Consider the following 21,100-nt stretch of genomic DNA (forward strand, 5'->3'; position numbering starts at 1 on the left):
CTGCGTATGTCTCTGCGTGGCACCAAAAGAAGCGGGTAGTACAGACGTACCCGTGCCACCAGATTTTTAAAGGTATTGATTTACATAGGCATTAAGAATCTAGGTGCTTTTGAAACTCCCCCTTGGCTCCTCCCTGCATTTTTAGGTGTCTAAATACCTTTAAAAATCCAATCCTCAGGCCCGGATGCTCAAAGGTATTTTGACATCTAACTCCTATTGATTTCACTGAGAGTTAGAACTCTAAACAGCTGTGAGGAGCTGAGTCTAAGTGATTTGCCCAAGGGCACACCATCAGTGGCAAAGCAGGGACTTGAGCCTAAGTCCTAGCGTGCTAAGCCCTGGACCATCCATCCTCTCTTCAGGTTGTGGGGATGCTTGTGGGGGGAGCTGCAGAGCCACCGCTTCTCTGAGATGAGAAAAGTGGGGCCCTGTCACCTGCTTTGGTGCAAGATAGTTTATATCACGGGGGACACAGAGGTGCATAAGGAGCAGCAACCCCAACCATATACAGTTCTCAGGCAGTGTGCGGTGAGGAAGGGGAGGGGATCAAGGGGCAGCCCTCATCCCTACAAAGGCACAGAACTGTGGACGGAAAGCAGCAGAATGACACCAGGTAATGGCACAAGGAGCCAGGGACAAGTACTGGAGTGGGCGAGAGGGGTTCAAAGCTGCATGAGATGGGCCAGTGCAGGGCAGGGACACTGGCTAGCAAGACAGAAGAACCCGCATCATCCTGCAGGTGACCCGTTTGAAGTCACCCAGCTAGGGACAGGTGCAATTGCTGCGTGACACTGGCAGACCAAATACCAGTCATGGGTTCCCTCCAGCTGGATGCAGTGCTTGCCAGAGGCCCACTTTCCGTGCTCTGCCTCTGGCTGTCTGCAGGGTGGTGCAAAGTGTTCCTTGCAGCTTTGATCCTGCTTAATATCTGGCCCCGTGGTGCTGTCAGTTGCTATTTCCCATCCCATCTGTGAGCAGCTGGCTGTGGGATGCAGGCACATGTCAGTCAGCTGTTATAGCCTTCACTCTTCCCCTGATGTTCCCCTCCACATTAGCGTCTCTCTTCTGATGTGGCTGCACTGATGCACATACAGGCTTGCAAGCTGTCTCTGGAAGTTTTAAGTTACACCCCCTACCACCTTCTCTGACCTCGTGCTGCAGGAAGGGGACACACGCAATGTTTTGCTGGTCCCCAGGCCTCTTCTTCACCTGTAGCCATGTCCACACTTTCTCCAGCAGTTCCTGGGCTGTGCATTGCTGGGGCACTGTGCCTAGCATGGCTGATTTGGTGTATGCTGCCCATCTTTTTCTACATGGAGTGGGGCACCTTTTATTCATCTTGCCCCACTTGTATGGGAGAGAGAAAAAACCTTTCTATATCTCCATATGCTGGGAGTTGAAAATATCTCACCTCCACAGAGCTCAGCAGTTGCTTGTTAGACCCACTTGATTGATGGAGAAACTGAGGCTCAAAAAGGTTGAGCTCAAGCTCACAAAGGAAATCAGTGGCAGACTGAAAATTAGAACTCAGGCATCCTAACTCCTCGTGCCAGCCCCCTGTTCCAACCAGTAGCCCACACCTTCTGCTTCCATTCACCCTAGGAAGAAAAGGGGGCCCCACCTTTGGCCTGTTCCTCTGAAGAGGTTATTCAGAAACAAAGTGTTTCTTTTCAATGGAACATCTGCTCATCACCCTGGGCCTTCCTCAGACCGCACCTTCCTGAACTTCCCCTTCCAACGTGAGGCAGGCTGTCGCTGGTGGGCCACTTCAAACCACAGAAACCTCCACGCCACCGCAAGCAGCAAAATGGGAGGTTTTTTGCTGGGGGGGGGATGAGAAATGGTTTGAGGAAGGGGTCCCCTCCTTCCTTCCATCAGGTGAAAGCTGAAATATTACATTATCAGATTTACATTCTAATTGACTGAGCCTCCTGGCAGCAATCACTGTGGATCACTGATTTGCGCATTTGTAGCTGATTGGAACCAGGCTGCCTTCTCCTGGCTTTGAATCTGTGGCCAGCTTTTGTCCATGTGTTTCCTTAAGATCCCAAAGGAGCCTTGAAGACAGGCATAGACAATGAGCTGGCAAGAATGAGGAATTGTTTAAACTTTATGATGTGTAGGAAAATACAACCCGTAGGCCACTCAGTATATTTCTCTCTCTTTCTCACAAAGACACACAAAATGAATGGGCTAAAAAAAAGAAATACATTGAAAAATGACAAGTTTTCTCTGATTCACGTATTTACCAGACATTTTGGGGATTGCTGATGGAAGCATTACAGTGATGATATAATACTAAGCTGTGCTCCACTCATGGGCTTGTTCAGAGGAAGAACCAGGGAAAGACACTTGAAAGTAAATCGATGGCCTATGGACAGAAGGGAGACAAGTGAACATTTGATTGATGGGCCCAACCCAGGAACGTTGTGACTGGATGCTGGACAACAGCAGTTAAGCCAGCATGCTGACCGCTGCTGCTCGTTAGCTGCCCCCGAGCACAGCTGACTATGGGAACTGTCAAGGTTCCTTCCCCACTCTGAATTCTAGAGTACAGATGTGGGGACCTGCATGAAAACCTCCTTAGCTTTTACCAGCTTAGGTTAAAACTTCCCCAAGGTACAAACTATTTTACCTTTTGCCCTTGGACTTTTGCTGCCACCACTAAACATCTAACCGGTTTTATTTCATTAGGAAAGAGTCTGTTTGTTTGGAAACGTCTTTCCCCGCAGAATCCTCACCAAAACCTTGCACCCCCCCTTCCTGGGGAAGGTTTGATAAAAATCCTCACCAATTTGCATAGGTGACCACAGACCCAAACCCTTGGATCTTAAGAACAATGAAAAAACATTCTGTTTCTTAAAAGAAGAATTTTAATAGAAGAAAAAGTAAAAAGAATCACCTCTGTAAAATCAGGATGGTAAATACCTTATGGGGTAATTAGATTCCAAACATAGAGAATCCCTCTAGGCAAAACCTTAAGTTACAAAAAAACACAAAGATAGGAATATCCATTCCATTCAGCACAGCTTATTTTCTCAGCCATTTAAAGAAACCAGAATCTAATACATATCTAGCTAGATTACTAAGTTCTAAGACTCCATTCCTGTTCTGTCCCCGGCAAAAGCATCACCCAGACAGCCAGAGAGAGGCTTTATTTTTCCCTCCCCCCAGCTTTTGAAAGTATCTTGTCTCCTCATTGATCATTTTGGTCAGGTGCCAGCGAGGTTATCCTAGCTTCTTAATCTTTTACAGGTGAAAGGGTTTTTCCTCTGGCCAGGAGGAATTTTAAAGGTGTTTACCCTTCCCTTTATATTTATGACAGGAACTATGCCCAGTTGATCGATTGGGATGGGCTGGAAAGAGTTAAAAGGCTAATAAATTCAATAGCCCACAGGATAGAAAAGGCACAGGATGGTAGTTGAAAAAGGGAGGAAGAGCATATGTGGGAGCAAGAAAAAAAGCGGGGCAGGCTTCTAGTCAGAGCCACATGAGATCTCACCCTTTCTTGCCTCAGGAGCTGCATATTCTGTAAAGGTGGTAGAAAAAAAGGCTGTAAATGAACCGCACCAGGTGTTTTACCCCAAAAAGGTCTCTGAGCCATTTGTGGGCTAGAAGGTAGGCAGGAGCAAATTTGCCCTGCCACAGGCATAATGTTGTAAACTGTGTTAAAATGAGATGCTATCACTTTCAGAGTAAGAGCTTCCTGGTCCTACTTGCAGAGTCAGAGGCTCTGTAGGAAAGCATGCAATCAGAGTCAGTCAACAGAGAGCCTAAAGTGGAGTGAATTGTGCCTTTCTGTTTTAGGGAGCCTCCTGTTTTTCCTCTCTCTGGTTTGGGTTCTTGTGTGTTAGGGTTCTGAATTCTAAGAAATAAAATAGTGTTATGGTGAAACCTTCCAGCAAGAGTATTTTGGGTTTTTATCTAACTTTTCTGTACTTGTATGCCATGAACATACCATAACATCCCCCATTGTCATGTTCTTGCCTCACGATAAATTACTTTGGAGCAAGGTAATCAGGTGGTTGCGTTATATCCAAGCCTCTCACCATAGCTCAGGGATACAAGTGGGAAACTGATGAAATCAAAGTGGAGATGAAATTTATTAGATGATTGCAGATGATCCCAAACCAGACCTGATCCAAATGCTATCAGACTTTGAGGTGCTATCAACCCAGGTCTGAATCTGGCCCAAATCCATTTCTAGATCAGTGTGATCTAAGGGAGGAATAACTTGGAGCAACATCTCTACTTCCTCCTCTCCTCACGTCCAAGCCCTTGTCAAATCCTGTCATTTCTTCCTCTATGACATCCCTATAATCTATCCTTTCCTCTCAAGCCTCAGTCGACCTTTGCTCCATGCCCTGATCATCTCTCTGCTTATCTCTTGCGAACCCCTCTTCTTTGGCCTCCCTCCATCTCACCTCTCTTTCCCTTCCAGCCCACCTTGTCTGTGATAGGTTCTGAGTATAAGCTAATTTTACCAATCAAATGCTGACGCTGGGCCAGATTCCATATTGCACCTCTGAGATTCTGGGCTACTCTAGGGGCCAGTGAAATGAAAATCAGAGCAGCTCAAAAGGCTTTTGCTGTCTCTGCCCTTCCTTACATGTTTGAACTCATCTTTACCTCCCTACTTTCCCTGAATCTCCACATCTTCTTGCCTAGCTGTTCTCCTTGTCGCTTTCACCCACACTCCGTAACTTTTCAGGTTGTTCCCCACATATTAAGTCACAAATCCTTTATGCCCTGGGCTGTTCCTCTCCTATGGATCTCACCTCAGTGATGTTCTCCTTCCTTGACCCAGGCCTGTTTAGCTTCAATACTGTTGTCCGGTGTTTTGTCTTCATCTGCGTGAGGACCCTGGAGCAGGGGTTTGTCTTTCCATTTGGTTTCATAATGCACCATGTAGGCGTAAACTGTAAATCCAGAATTTTCAGCCACGAGTGCCTGCAGTTAGGCACCTGTTTTCAGTCCTTTAGTGCAGTGTTAGATGCACCCAGCTTGTTGAGTTGTATGTAACCCCATAGTCAGTGTATGTTACCTGTCCAGCTCTGTGCCTAAGCTACACAGGATATGAGTCTGTTGCAACACCCAGCTATAGAAGCTAGCTGGGGAGTGTAACCTTCAGATCAAACTGTAGTAGCTCATGCTTTTCACTGTGGAGATCCTGGGTTCGATGCCCAATAAGTCAGCCAAGATGGCGGCAGTCCCACATATTTCCCTGTGTGCTGATCTGGAAGTATATCCATTATCCAGCAATTGCTGTTAACAGTTGCCTATGGTGGTATCTGAGTTATCCCTATAATTAGCATAGGATATAACAGTGATATCTCAGATACCTCTGTGGGTAAGTGCTGACTCTTAATAGAATCATAGAAGATTAGGGTTGGAAGAGACTTCAGGAGGTCATCTAGTCCAACCCTCTGCTCAAAGCAAGACCAACCCCAACTAAATCATCCCAGCCAGGGCTTTGTCAAGCTAGGCCTTCAAAACCTCTAAGGATGGAGATTCCACCACCTCCCTAGGTAACTCATTCCAGTGCTTCACCACCCTTCTAGTTATATAGGTTTTCCTAATATCCAACCTAGACCTCCCCCACTGCAACTTGAGACCATTGCTCCTTGTTCTGTCATCTGCCACCACTGAGAACAGCTGAGCTCCATCCTCTTTGGAATCCCCTTTCAGGTACTTAAAAGCAGATATCAAATCCCCCCTCACTCTTCGCTTCTGCAGACTAAATAAGCCCAGTTCCCTCAGCCTCTCCTTGTAAGTCACGTGCCCCAGCCCCCTAATAATTTTCGTTGCCCTCCACTGGACTCTCTCCAATTTGTCCACATCCTTTCTGTACTGGGGGCCCCAAAACTGGACACAATACTCCAGATGTGGCCTCACCAGTGCCAAATAGAGGGGAATAACCAGTTCCCTCGATCTACTGGCAGTAGTCCTACTAATGCAGCCCAATATGCCGTTAGCCTTCTTGGCAACAAGCGCACACTGTTGACTCATATCCAACTTCTTGTCCACTGTAATCCCCAGATTCTTTTCTGCAGAGCTGCCGATTATCCAGCTGGTCCCCAGCCTATAGCAGTGCATGGGATTCTTCCGTCCTTTGTGCAGGACTCTGCACTTGTCCTTGTTGAACTTCATCAGATTTATTTTGGACCAATCCTCCAATTTGTCTAGGTCACTCTGGACCATATCCCTACCTTTCAGCGTATCTACCTCTCCCACAATCTTAGTGTCATCTGCGAACTTGCTGAGGGTGTTATTGTATAAAACTGATATGTGGCTCTCAGGAATGGAGGGTCCCAGTCCAGATGGTCTCCTACAGAAGTAAACATTTGTTTGTAATTTTGTATTTATTTTTAGCCATAATTAGACTGTGATGCGAAGCAAAGCCATGTGGTTCTTATAGTCTAGCAAAATACAGCCAATAGTATCACAGAGCACGTCCATTGCCAAGGGAACCACACAGCCCAGGGGTTGGCCTAACAAATGGACCCCTTAGTCCTGTTACTGCTTCCTAAATGAAGCCCTTTATGAAGGTTGTAAACAGACTATCAGCCAACCACCACAGGGCCAGATGTTGCAGTTCTAAAAACAAGAACTAAAGGATGAAAAATGAAATTGGGTAATTGGGAATTCAGGTTTAGTAAACAAGCCGGAGAATCAGGAACATACAGCAACGTAATTAAAAAATCCGACATGCTAAACGGTCTGGAAGTACTCAGCTGACTACAAAGCGCGCCAACCAAAATGCTCCCACAACACTGCCCCTCACAGATCTCAGCAATTCTGTATGATTTCTACTGCAGGAGCGCAAAGAGGCCCCGCTGAGACTGAGGCTCCATTGTGCGAGGTACTGTACATACACACAGGAAGAGACAGTTCCCCCCACCCCCAGCCAAACTTACAATCTAAACAGACCACCAGCGGGAGAAAAGGAAGAATTATTCTCCCGATTTTACAAATGGGGAAATGAGGCACAGAGAGATTAAAGCCCAGATCCTCAAATGTATTAAGGTGCCTAACTCCCCTTGATCTCAGTGGGAGTTAGGTGTCTAAATACCCGTGCGGATCTGGGCCTAAGTGATTCACTCAAGGAGTCTTTGGCAGAGGCAGGATTTGAATGCAGATGGGTTGAGACCAGTGCCTTATCTCCAAGATAAGATATCTCCTTATCTTCTTCTTTGCTCTTCAGGGAGGGAAGGGCACCCTTCCCACCACCTCCACCCCACTCCTCTGCCTCTTCCTTTCCCCCTTTATTTCTAATAGCTGCAACTACCAGAGCTCCTAGAGAGATGGCACAAACGCTCCTTCCCCACATGTTCCCGCACCATTGTCGCACTGAGGCTGCTGAGGTGGGGACTCGGAGGTGTTCTGTCTTCTGGGAGTCTCATCTACCCTATGCTGATAACATAGACAGTTCCTCCCACCAATGGACAGAGCCTCCAGGAAAAAAGTGGGGAGGGACCATCAGGGCCCCTGTGCAAAGGAACATCCTTTTTTAAAAAAAGAGACCAAGTTGGTCACTGAATCAGCCCAAGTCTCACTTTCCTAACAGATGAGGCTCACCAAAAGGCACTCTCCTGAAAGCTAAGGGCACAACCCTGCTCCCATTACAGGCAGTGGGAGTTTTGCTATTGGCATTAGTGGGATTGGGCCCTAAATCCTCAATCTCATCAGCCCTGGCATGGCTGTAGTAGTCTCCATTTAGGGGATGGAAGGAATAATAATGGGGCCCCAAAGAGATGGCCTTGAAGCCAGAACTGAGCCTGGGCATCAAGTAAAGTTTAAGTCCATAGTAAAAGGTGCGACTCCAATACAGGAAGCTGCACAGCAGCGGCAGAGGCTAGGCCTGGGGCACTCACCCTTAGCTCAGCCCTTCCATTGCTCTCATTCCCCTCTATGTGTCTGCAGTCCTGAAACCCTCACTCATGCAAAACACCCATTAATCTCAAACAACAGCAGCAGTGTCTGAGCAAGACCCGCAAGGACAGGCTCCACATAGGAAGTTAACAGAGTGAAGTTAATTGGAAAGCAAAACACTGTACGGAATGAGAGTAAGGCTTGTAAGGTACTCTCTATGCCATGCTTTCTCTGTGCACAATGCTCCCCAAGCCTTTTCAGATAAGACCAATGGCCTTCCCCTTAGGAGTGGATGTGGCTGTGTTTCTTGGCAGGGCTACAGTAGCAATATTTTCAATAACCGTGGCTCTGTCTTGCCCTTTTCTTTCATTGCACTGTTTTATTTTACAAAAGAAAAGGGAGGCAAAGAATGTGGTGCTGAGCCCATGACTGCGAGGTGAAGGCAGCGAGGTCAAGTAAATACCGACACGATGTACGCAATCCTGCCTTGTAGTGAAAGGCCTTCAATTGTTCTGTGCTGATCTTCCCTTCCTGTTTCACAGGGGACTAGCCACTGCTCAGTGCACACAAGGCAATTGTTGAGTCTACAAAGCAGCCAACCATCTTACAGCCAAGAAGCTGGTGTAAGGCTGATACAGCTTCCTGGAATTTTACACAGAACTCAAGGGCCAGATCCTCAGCTGGGGTAAATCAGCTCCGTTCCATTGAAGTCATGGGGGCTGATATACGCCAGCTGAGGATCCATCCTAAGGTGATGAAAGGTGGTTAAAGTCCTGTAGCGAGAGATTGTGCCTCAGTTGCCAGTAACAGAGCACTTATCTGTGGTGAAACCACTTGTATCTCTGTGAGCTCCTCACACCAAGACACAAAATTGTGTCTTGATTAAACCGAGGACACAGAGAAAGTATGTGGCAGAGTCAGGAACATAACTCAGAACTTCTGGTTCTTAATCTTCCGCTCTACCAGTATGATCCAACTAGCAACAGCCTCTGCTTCCTGGATGTCCTTAGGAGCCGTTTCCCTTGTTTACCTGTCGCTTTCTCCAACCCACCAGCACGTTCCAAGCTCTTCACATGCAGTCACTGTTCTCTTTAGGAAGCAATGGGTGGGATAGTTTTTGATGTTCTTTGCTTGCCTGGAGGGGTCTCTGTCGAGTGACACAAGCAGTCGCCATGGGCAGAGCCCATTGTCTGCATAGCCTTCCCAGCCCCCTGCTGAAGAAGGCTGTTCATTGGTACAATGCTGAAATAATCACATTTTCAAAGGAATGAGATGTACCACAGAACCACTTTCTGATATTGCTATAATGGTTCAAAAGTTCATCTCCACTGACTCACGAGAGGCACCTGGGGGTGTCTATCTAACATCTTCTAATGTGACATTCTGTCAGAGGTCATTGTTTCACAAAGCGGCTTCAGAAGCTATTTGAGGGGCAAACTTTCACAGCGATACATGGGAGATAAATGTACAAGTCCTTTAAACAAGTACATTTTTGCAGTGCCACAGTCCTTTGCATTATATAATCGTTTCAAATGACAACACAGATCTTTTTAAACAATGCTGCACTGGTCCCCACAGTGAGCTATTTAGGACAGCTTCAGAAGTGACAGAATACAGCATGCCTCACTGACAAGGGGCAGAGCTGAAAGCATAGGCACACAGAACTGACTGGTATGGAAATCCCAAAGAGGCAAATCACTTTGTAAATCACTGTAGTTTGTGCATTACACACCAGGCATTGGAGAGCTGGCCCTACATTCTGCAGCAAAGGCCTTAAATCTTGCAATGCTCTAATGGAAATTCTGCTATTGCTCGTCTCCCCATCCTTTATTGGACCTGGTTTATTCAGAATGACGGCTTTTTGGAGCAGTGATCTTGAATTCTTATTTGTTCTCTCTTTCACTACCTAGCACACTGGTGGTGCTGTTTCAATAGCAAATAAAACAATAAGTTTTGAGAGCGTTTAATTAATAAATAATATATCTTCTCTTTGGGCATCATATCCCATATTGACACAGAGATTGAATAGATAATAATAATTGTTTTTTTCATTGCTTGTAGGTCTGTTTGAATTCAATGGGACTTGAGGGAGCTAAATACTTAGAATGATGGAATCATTAGTTTGCATGACTGAGCGATCCTAATAATTAATACTTGTTCCATGCACCAGAAAAAGGTGACATTAAGCATTGGACTAGATCCTTCACTGGTGTAAATCAGGACAAGTTCACTGAAGTCATTGGAGCATTGGTGATTTACACTCACTAAGGCTTTAGCCCGTGACAGGGTCAGGCCAGATGGCTACAAAAGAATGGTTGAAGGTAGATACATTAGTTCCAGGTTAAGCAGGTCCCTTTTCCCTGGGTAAAATAACAGGGACTATTCCAGAACACTCAGGAACTTTCTAGAACTAATTAAGGCAGGCAGGCTAATTAGGACACCTGTAGCCAATTGGGAAGCTGCTAGAATTAAGTAAGGCTAATCAGGACACCTGGTTTAAAAAGGCTCTCACTCCAGTTAGTGAGGTGCATGCAAGGAGCTGAGAATGAGAGGGTGTGCTGATGGAGGACTGAGGAGCACAAACGCTATCTAGCATCAGGAGGAAGGCCCTGTGGTGAGGATACAGGAGGTGTTGGGTGGAGGCCATGGGGAAGTAGCCCAGGGAGTTGTAGCTGTTGCACAGGTGTTACACAAAACACTATAGACAGCTGTGATCCAAGGGCCTTGGGCTGGAACCTGGAATAGAGGGTGGGCCCAGGTTCTCCCCATTCCCCCAACTCCTTATTGGATACAGGAGGAGTTGACTTGGACTGTGGGTCCCACCAGAGGGGAAGGTTCCTGGCCTGTCCCTGACCCACTAGGTGGACCAGCAGAGACTGTGGAGATTGTTCTCCTTCCTTTTCCCCATGCTGGCCAGTGATAAGGTTAGTGGAGTGAATGGCAGATTTGAGCCACAAAAGTGGCCAAACTGAGGGCTACTGTGAATCTCTGAGGCGAGCAAAATCTGCCAATAAGCGCAGGACCTACCAAGGTAGAGGAGGAACTTTGTCATACCCCCTATAATCATCATAGTCAACTTTAAGAGGAGACTGAGGAAAGAGCATGATTTTTTTAAAAAAATATTTGTTCCCAAAATTACATCTCTTACTCATTAAAATTTTGTAACTACTGCAATAACAGGAGACAGGGTAGCCTAGTGGATAGAGCACTGGCATGCTACTTAAGCAACCCATGTTCTAATCCCAGCTCTGGTACTTGACTGCTGGGTATCCTTGGTCAAGTCACTTAACCCCTCAGGTTTCCTATCTGTAAAATGGGAATAATGGTGCAGACCTCCTATGAGATCTACTGAGGATAAGAGCTACGTGTTATAACCATCTCAGTCATACAATTCTCTTCCTCTCCCACACATGCAGAAGGATTCATGTACCTGAAAGTAGTAAGACACTTCAGCTCATAATGATTTAATTGGATTTATTGGAGGAAAACAATTAATCATCCCTTTCACTTATCATTATGATAGAAATCTTGATATGTATACATGATTGTCAAGGCAGAGAATCATTTGCGACGTAGCCCCATTAACAATTTGCAGGTTCGCAAACCCATTACGCAGGTTAAACTTTTTGCAATGCCTTAGTACATGCATGGAGTAAATACACTATTTCCCTTCATTTGGACAAGGATGTTGTTATGAAATTGTATCAATCACAAGACCTGTAATATTAGGCACACTGACATTCCTGGATTAAAGTTGTAAGCTTTTTTTTCTTTTTGTTAATAAAACATGCTCGCATCTTTGTAAAAATAAATCAAGAGATGTTTTGCAGTTGAGTGCTATTTCGGGAATCCTCCCCAAATTTCCCTTTGGGCAGGCTGGGCCTTTTTTTGTCCCAAGCCAAATGTTAAAAATAAATAAAATGCAGAAATGCTTCTTCCCACCCAGAAGCAAAGACTCAGAGAGAAATGTCACTGACCTGGATGAGCAGAAACATGAGTCACCTAGTAACTCACTCTGAGCTAATTCATAGATATTAAGGTCAGAAGGGACCATTATGATAACTGGTTCAATGTTCTACTCAAGTAAGTGGGATACCAGGGCTGCAGAAGCTGGGTATGAATAAAGAGGTGGTAAATACTGACCTGGCTTTCTCACCTAGGGCAAGATTCAGCCGTTGTGACCCCAGGCTGTGCTTGGTAGGTGTAGAGGGTGATGGGGGAGGGATTCTGACTGAGAACTTCCTCTGTGTGCACAGCCCAGCAGCACCTCTGTCTCCCTTGGGCCCTGATTCCACAAAGCACGAAAGCACATGCTTACCTTTAGGGCACACAAATTCTGTTGACTCCAGGGAGACTGATGTGCTTGGAGTTCTTTGCTGAATTGAGACTTTGCAGAAGGCCCAGCACGCTGCCCACTGCTTTGTGGGCTACTGCGGAGGGCAGGGCCATAGCATAACTGTTCCTGTTCACCTCTCCCTGTACCCTTTCAGCCAGCAGGAAGAGCAACTCCTGCTTCATCCTTGTGATGCAAAAGCATGGAGGAGGGAGGGATTATGCTTTCCAGTGGGATTCTAGTCAGCCCCTGTGCAGGGTTGCAAGGGTAGGAGAAAGTCCCACCCGGGACTCCCAAAATAGCTAGAAGGTTTTAAACTCACTCCCTACATCACCCTGGCCTTACTTTTGCTGAAATTCCCCTGCCAATCCCCCTGCTGCTTCCAGGAAAATTGATTGTGAAGGAATGACTGAACCCATCTTCCCATGGACAAGCAATTTCATAGCTCTCAGCTGGCTCCCTTTGTGGATTTTGAGCTTTCAGTAATGTCCGACTCTTCTGTAATATAAACAGCAAACACTGAGCAATCAGGCAAATTATGCTATCAGCTGATTAGTTGAGTGGGGTTCCAGCACCATTACTGAGAGCTGTGTGTGACCTCCTATCTTGTCCAGCCTCAGAAAAGGAAATCATGAGTCAAATGATTTGCAGAGACTGATCAGCAGAAGAGAAGACGAGAATCATTTCCAGGTAGTACAGAAAATAGAGCTGAAGTCTTTTGTTGATAAATACAGGCTTGAACGCATGGAGCGCAATGGGTTAAATGCAACTAAAAAAAAAATAGTTCTGACACTTGATGCTTTGGGAACAACACGACTTTAAGATAGTCAGCAACTGGCTCGGTCCACACCAACAGAGCATTTTGCAACTGATCTGCAAAAGCCAAATTCCAAGCGCTTCTCAGGAAAAGGGGAAAAATATGAATTGACTGAGCCTACATTCCAGTCTAAGTTTTTCTGTTATCTTAAAGCACAGAGACATAGATATAACTAACATGTTTGCTTCGCAGCCCTCACTGTGCAGTAGATCTAGTACAAGGGATTTTAGTTGTAGATTATTTTTTTAAGCATATGTGGAAAAAAAACCACAACAGTTTGATTTCCCTGCACCAAGACAGGTGTAACTGACGGGTGCATAGAATGAAGCCCCTCTAGATAGTGATCTTCCCTTAAAAACTGCACAGCATTTAGTAAAAGGACAAAATACATTCTCAAGTTTTGCAGTGTTTTGTTCACAAAACATCAGCTTTTGCAGTTTGCACTAGGTAACAATGTATTTCAGGTTACACAGATACATATAGTCATTTCAAAACCAAACTTAAAAGAAACCCTAGAGGACTGGGTCCAGAATGTGTTTACAGCAAAGGCTTGGGAAATGTAGAAATAGTACAATTGAATACATGCCGTGCAGTATCATGCATTAATTGGACATTTTCATGTCATTGTGAGTTTAGCATTGATTTTCATGACACTCAGAGCACATATGCCCTGTTTTCCCTCTCTACCATGGAAAAATGTAGGCACCGTGAATCTGACTGTGCTATTCGCTAATAGAAACCAAAGATCAATGCACTGATCAGCTGTTTTGTTAGGTGGGGTCCTGAAAAATAGCATCTGAGATTAAGAAGCTCATACACTTAATTACATATGTAGTTTATATGGATATAATCCTAAGTGAAGCCAGAATAGGAATTTATGTCTTGGGGCAAACTTTTAAATATCTGTGAAATCTGTATAAAATAAGTAATCACACAAAGGGGATATTGCACACACACTAAAGAAATTGTCTAGTAGACATGAATCTAAGGGTAAGATGTAACTGTGCTGGAAATTTGGGATAATTTTCAGGATCACATAAAACTACTGCTGGGTGAATAATCTTCTATTGAATAATTTACCAAATGAATTTTTTTTCACCAAATGTCTAAGAGCAGATTGCAATTCCCTCATATATCTGTTACTTGAAATTACTGGCTGGATACTACTTTGTATTAGTGAGCATTCTGTTGCATTTGATTTTGATGCTGTTTTGATTAGACGCACAAGTCACATGAGGGGTTTCTGTTCTTTGAGTGGATAAGCATAATTCTTAGAATCAGGTTTCTGGTTCAAATGGTCATGATAATGAATGCAAAAGTCCCTTCCCATGAATATTCTCTGGTATTTATTTAAGCTCGATTCAGCAAGGTACTTAAGCATGTGCGCAACGTGAAGATCACGAATAGTGCCATTGAACTGATATATCTGCAGAAACAACTGCAGAATCCCTGATTCAGAAGGTACTTATGCATATGCCTAACCGTAAGCATGTGATGAATCCCATTAAAGTCAAATGGGAATCAAAAATGTTTAAAGTTAGGCATGTGTTTCTGTACCTTGTTGAACTGGGGGTTCCAGAGTCTCTCTCTGCAAACAGTCTACCCAGTAAATTGGTTCCCTGGAATATCTGCAGAGAACAAACACAGAAGTCTAAATTCTGTTTGTAAATTCAATCCAATGTTTTGCAGTATTTGCCCAACTCTGCTCAAGACAAGAAGTTGTTGGTTAGTGGGGTTGGAAACTTTAGCACAAGTTTCACTGAATCTGAAAAATATAGATCCACTTCCACATTCACTTCTGTTCAGAATGTTCTCACTGCTTGCTAATGACTAAAGCTATTTGGGCTCGACCAGGCGCTTGTTTCTTCATGGCTTATCTGCTCATCCTGCTTGAGCCTGCAATGCAGGATACCTTCTGTCCACACCCCCTCACACCCTCCCTGCAGGCACGGAGGGTCCTGATTCACTGGAAAGGCTGTGATTCTGCAGTATACGATACCCCTTCTGCATCACACAACCCTGCACTATAGTTTACAAAGGCTTTGGTAGGCATGGGTGGGTTAGGGGAGAAGTCAGGCTAAGCCATTGGTCTATAACCATGAAAACGCATCTACAACTCTCTTCTATGGAGGAGGAATACACCAGTCACATGGTCTGTGGCTGGCATGGCAATGATGAAACTGATCCAATGGCACGCTGTCAATTTGCAAGGGTAAAACTCCTTTCGCCATGAGTTTCACCCCCGCGCTGAGATTCCCAGGGCAAGCCCTGCCCTCGAGTACCAAGATTTTTTCTACCAAGGTACTTGTATGGCCCTTCTCGTGGTGATGTCCAGATTTGTCTCCTAATGCTTCATTTGTGACATTACAATGACCACCATGGCAACTAACTGTTATGTCATAAACATGGAATTCTGTTGTCAAAGAAGGATCAGGCAGAAAAGGGGAAAATAAACCAGGGCTGTGAAGGAGAGATGTTTGTTATAGATACAACTGTTGTCAACAATAGCAAAGCAAACCCAGGAAATACATGGATCAGAAGATATACCTCCTTTTTTTTCAAGCTGGCATCAATGTTAAAGTCCCCATTTAATTTCTGTTTTCAGAACAACCTAAAAATCATTTTCCCCACAGAATACACATTACATTATCATTTAATCCTTATCAACAGCGAATCAGTGTCTACTATTGTTTTTTTTTAAATTTCAGTCCACTATACTAACAGACAAACTAGAAGGTGAAATAATAAAGCTTTTCTGAACCAACTAGTTTGATGGCACCTGCATGATAGTGGCCAATGCAGAAGAGACATTACCTGCCCAGAAATAACTAAAGCATAATCGGGGAAAGTGAGTTTCATTTCGCCACAGTCAGTATTTTCCCTTTCACCTGCCTCCTCACTAGCTGTGCTGCAGGGCCAATATCCAGTTTGTCTTTCAGGAGGTGATCCAGTGGGAAATCTAAGCTGCTTTAGGAATAAAAAGTCAAATGCAAAATCAGCAGTGTGTGGTACTGATACTGCAGAACTGACATTCAGTCTCAGAAAGTTCCCTGGCAGCCTACAGTCACCAGTCTCCTGCAGGCTACTGGTGTTAGCTGGGTTAGTTTTATATTTTCCTGAAAAAAACATTGGTGTTGGTGTCACAGATGAGAACTGTGACTCTGGAGGTAACAATTCAACAATGGAGGCTGCAAGCAAAGACCAGAAGGAGGGAGTCCAGGGGAAAAAAAAAGTTAACAAATCACAGTGGTGCCACTTAAACAAATAAAGCTAAGAGAAGCATAACTCATGGGCAAGTCTCCGAGATAGAGACCACATGCAATGAGTGAACCACTAATGGTTTGATGAGATGGCCCCTTGGAAAATAACCAGCCATGCTTTCTTATCATACCTCACTCCCACCTGCACAGTAAAAATCTCTGCTCTCTGCTCCCCACAAATACCTGTCAGATCCCCAGCCACAGTTCTTGAGAAACAAAAGCTTTCCATCTCCTCAACTTCTAGCAGAAAGAAACATTTTACTTTTAACTTCTTCTGTTCCTTTTCTTAAGGTCCTAGTCCGAATAGAGAAATAATAAAATGATCCAATTCTTGTGGAATACCAGCAACATTAAGACAAATCTAATTTTCAGTCTAAAATGAAATGGAAACTATTGTAAAGCCACAGCTAAATGTGATACTATTAGCATACAGCATGGAGGTACTGTAGACACACTGGACAGTGGCAGAAAATTGACCAAAAATCTTGCAATGGATTCACCTTTACGTATGTCACTCCTCTTCATTTTGCAGAAGGAAAACATTTTATTTTTGCAAGACAAATTTGGACCATGCCATATTCTGATTATTGTTATAAGCAATTAAATCAAAATCGGAAACTTCAGTATGATGTTAGAAAAGAATGCAAATAGGGGCCGCTTGAGCTTCATTTTATATGCAGCAGCATATACAGGAAAGCACCATCGGCCAAATTCTGAGTTAAACCAGCGTAAATATGGTGTAACTCCACTGACTCAAAATCGAGTTCCTTCATATATTTACAGAGGTGCAACTGAGATCAGAATTTATTTGGAAGATGAAGTTTTTAGATAACTTAAGGCTTTTAGGGCCTTATGATGACTTAAATTAAGGTCCCTTTACACCAGTCTGGCAACACAAATGGGTCTTATAGTGGGCATAAATTGCATTAACAGCCCCATTAACCCCCCTTTACACTGCCAGAGAGATGTAAAGAGACCTTAGTATGAATATGAATAAGGCCCTAAATGAAAAACACTGCATGTCCAGGGGCCCACTCCAGTTTTAGATAATGTAGGATTTTGGATAAGAGGGGCTCAGCTCGACAAGGTCCCACAGCACTGACTGCTGTTCCTGTCTACCAAATCTGGGGCAGGATTCTGCACCACTGAAACCAACAGGAAATTTACCGCTGACTTCAATGAGACCAATATCAGGCATTTTTAACGTGTTTCTTAGAAACTAATGGCTGTGGATTTTTGATTTTGCTTTGAGAATGGAGCCAAATAACCTCTTTGAAGAGAAATTACTCTACTAAAAACTGAGCATGCATATCAGTGCTCTGGTATGTCACGATCACATGTTGGTCCAGAACCGCAGCTGGTGAAAATCAGAGTAGTTCAATTGACTTCAATGGAACGACTCCACTTTACATTAGCTGGGGATCTGGCCCATTATGTCAGAAACTGGACGTATCTATGAGGTTTTACAAGGTGATATATTGGAGGGTCAGATATCCACAGTGGAAAGTCAGATGCACACTAGTGTTTTATGGAGTTCACATTAAATCATTATAGTTTGAATGTCTGTGCTAGGCACAATATGATATGGGGTTGTTGGGAATTTCTGGAGGAAACTGGTTAAATTATACTCCAAATCTCCAGACTGAAAATGGTGCACAGATTAGTACTGACTCAACTGAGATCTATTATATGTAATATCTTTATGAGTGGCTATTGCAATGACATCGTTGTAAAGAGCTAGCACTACGTGCCACCTGGATTTCTTGAAATCCTGGCTTCTCTGAAGTTAATGGCCAAACTCCCACTGACTTCAATGGGGCAGGATTTCCCCTTACATCTTTGAAATTTCAATGAAAAGTAAACATCATGACTTTTCGTAGCATGTTCACTACGGCATGTTCAGATGTGTCTGTGTAAATATATGAAAGAAATCGATTTTGAGTCAGTGGAGTTATACCACATCTGTCATGTGTCTGTGACTGGTTTATCTAATTCTTTACAGAAAATAGCTGACATGGATGTGGCAACAGAATAGTTTAAGGAAAAATTATTCCTGCCTCCCTGTGGAGATGGATGTATTTGGGGTATAGGGAGCTAGAAATAGCTTAAATGTGCCTGATTCCCATGAACTCCCCTTCTACCTTTTCTCCTCCCAGAAGAAAAATCAAAGCTGGGAATGACTTGTGAGATCTGGATACGTCTCACAAGGTTCCTAAGTGCGGTGAGCTCTGAACACTGCCTTCTCTTCTGTTCCAGGATATTTAAAACATTTATGATAAAGCAGAGACAGTGTCCCTGTTTTTGGCCTTTTCTATGCTTGCGGTGGTGTACAGGGTACAGGTAGCTTACAGGCCACAGTGAAAGGCTGGCTGCGTCCACATTGCAGTGCATATCATTATCTCCACTTTACAGATGGGGAAACTGAGACACAACATTTTTTTTTTAAAGGCCAAAACTTTCAAAAATGCTTTCTGATTTTTGGTGCCCAGCTTGGGGCACCTGGGGCCTGGTGCTGAGCCACCAATAACTTCAGCTGAAGTCAGTGGGTTGCAGTGCTCACCAGCTCTCAATTAGCAGGCCCCAATCTGGAGGTACTCAAAATCAGAAGCCACATTTGAAATTTTTGACGTTGGGCAGTGACTTGCCTAAAGCTCAAGCAGTGAGTCAGTGGCAGAGATGGGTATAGAACCCAGGCTCTCCTGACTCTTAGTTTTGTGGCCTCCCTGATGGACCCCAAGGGGTTTAGCAAAGGAATAAGAGCTGCAGGATGAGGCATTATATCATTTTTCACATGCTTGCTGAACTAAGGGCTTGAACCATTGTTTCCAAGAAGGAGGAAGAGAGGGAAAGCAGATTGTTTCAGTGTAATGGCACTCTTAGATCTGGACAGGTTTACAGTCCAATTTTAGGAATTAAATATGGCATGCATGCCTTTGAAACCCTCCTGTTTTGTAAGGTCAATGCAAATCTCTACCTACAGAAGTAACCTATCCCTCAGCAAACTGGAAGGAGGGATGCAACTGGAAGTAATTGCTAAAAGAAAAAAAAAGTCTATTTCTCAAAAATTATCTCTATTTAAATAATCCAGCCATTTAGTTAATGGAAAAAAATACAACATAGACTGTTACCTACACTGAGAAGAGAGTAAATCACCAGGAAAAAGAACACGCGTCTGTTACTTAGAACATTGCTAGACTCATATATACAGCACCAGAGACTGTTAAATCCGTTCCCCCTGGAGTCATTGCAGTTTGTGCTAAATGAAACATTTCAGAATTGCAGTATAAAATATGGCCATAAAAAATCTTCTCTCTTCTAGTCTTTCGCCGAGTGCACAATGCAGGATGAAATCACTCGGACTAGGTACGCTCAACCCGATGGCTTCCCCATCTCCATCCTCCTCCGCTGATCACTTGCTCCCCGTGTGCACTGTTGTTACTGTGGTTGGCCTGGGTCTCCGTTCTCCTCCTACTGCAGAAATACCCGAAGAAGTAGAAGAAACAAAACTACAGAGAGAAGATGGGGACATACCTAAAAGGAAAGCCAGAAAAACCGATGAGCAAACTGTTTGAACTCTGATTTGCTGAGTCAGAAATGACCAGGGTCATTCTATAAAGCAGAAAGGAAATAGCCACTGGAAGGACAACCCAGCATGGTTTTCCCATTTTTCCTGCAGTGATGAAGTAGCAGCTGTGGATTCATTGGGGCATATTCTCCCCGCTGTTCCATGTGCAGTTTCTCCCCCCAGTATCAATAGGCGTTTCATGCATGGATCATGAAGAGAATATGCCCAATTTAGTTAGAATGGTGCTATATTTTTTGATTGGAGACTCATTGCATCTTTTATCATAAAGAGTTTTCTGATTTTAAAAAGCCCTCCAGAATTGTACTAATCCCCCAGACTTACACAGACATCTGCACCAGGGATGGTCAAAATTGTTCTGCTGAAACTGTTTTTTTGATTGAAAATTGTTTTTTGGCTAAATTTTGTGTGTGAAAAGTGTCTTCTTTCCACAAAAACCTCAATATTTGGTCAAAAAAAATGAACACCCAAACCCCAAAATGTTTCAGTCGAAAGCCAAAATATTTTGCCTGAAAACTGAAATATTTTGTTTTTTGGTATTTCAACCAAAAGTCAGAAAAAACTACAGAAAATTACAATGAAAACAAAGAACAACAACAAATTTTGTCAAACATTTCCACAAACCCAACCCCCTATTTTCTGACTGACTCTAATATGCACTTCAACTTCAAACAGATTTTGTACCCAGAAACGGCCAAGGTTGGCTCTATACATGGTTTGAGACTGCACATCACATGGTGAAACTCTATTAGTGACGACAGTAAGTAAATGCGTCCCTGCCATCAGAGTCCTGGGCTGCTGCACACAGTAGTATTCCTGGTGCTGGTTCAGCACACAGGATTTTTGCAGTGCAAACCAGATGCCCTAAGTATGTCTGTGTAATTGGTTTAGCCAGTCCTCTCTTCCCATCCTGTTTTCTGGGTGGCAGGAACTCCCGGAGTGCATTGCACCATGCGGCTGATGTTACTCTCTGTGCATGTCCACTGATGCTCTATCCTCTGCTAAGGCACTGGGATACCTGCCCAGATTTTCCTTGTTGGCACCCGTACAACCATAGTTAGGCAGCCTGGAATACAGATGCACAAACAAGCTGTGGTGTTAGAAAGGCTGCTGAACGGTTAGCAGCTAAGGCAGGGGTGGGCAAACTTTTTGGCTTGAGGGCCACATTGGGGTGCGAAACTGTATGAAGGGCTGGGTAGGGAAGGCTGTGCCTCCCCAAATAGCCTGGCCCCCCG

The 21,100-nt window shown here is 44.1% G+C and overlaps 1 protein-coding gene across 2 annotated transcripts in view; it reads right to left on the reverse strand.

The window, feature by feature from the left end:
* Positions 1-11,329: 11,329 nt before the first annotated feature.
* Positions 11,330-21,100, reverse strand: part of CAMK1D (calcium/calmodulin dependent protein kinase ID) — a 384,449-nt gene continuing 374,678 nt past the window's right edge. For both annotated transcript variants that reach the window (XM_043498442.1, XM_038404661.2), the window contains exon 11: positions 11,330-19,813. In XM_043498442.1, the coding sequence (XP_043354377.1) occupies positions 19,789-19,813 (25 nt within the window). In that variant the 3' untranslated portion in view covers positions 11,330-19,788. The remainder of the gene's footprint in view (positions 19,814-21,100) is intronic.

The sequence above is a fragment of the Dermochelys coriacea genome, chromosome 1 (assembly GCF_009764565.3).
Source record: "Dermochelys coriacea isolate rDerCor1 chromosome 1, rDerCor1.pri.v4, whole genome shotgun sequence".
NCBI lineage: Eukaryota > Metazoa > Chordata > Testudines > Dermochelyidae > Dermochelys > Dermochelys coriacea.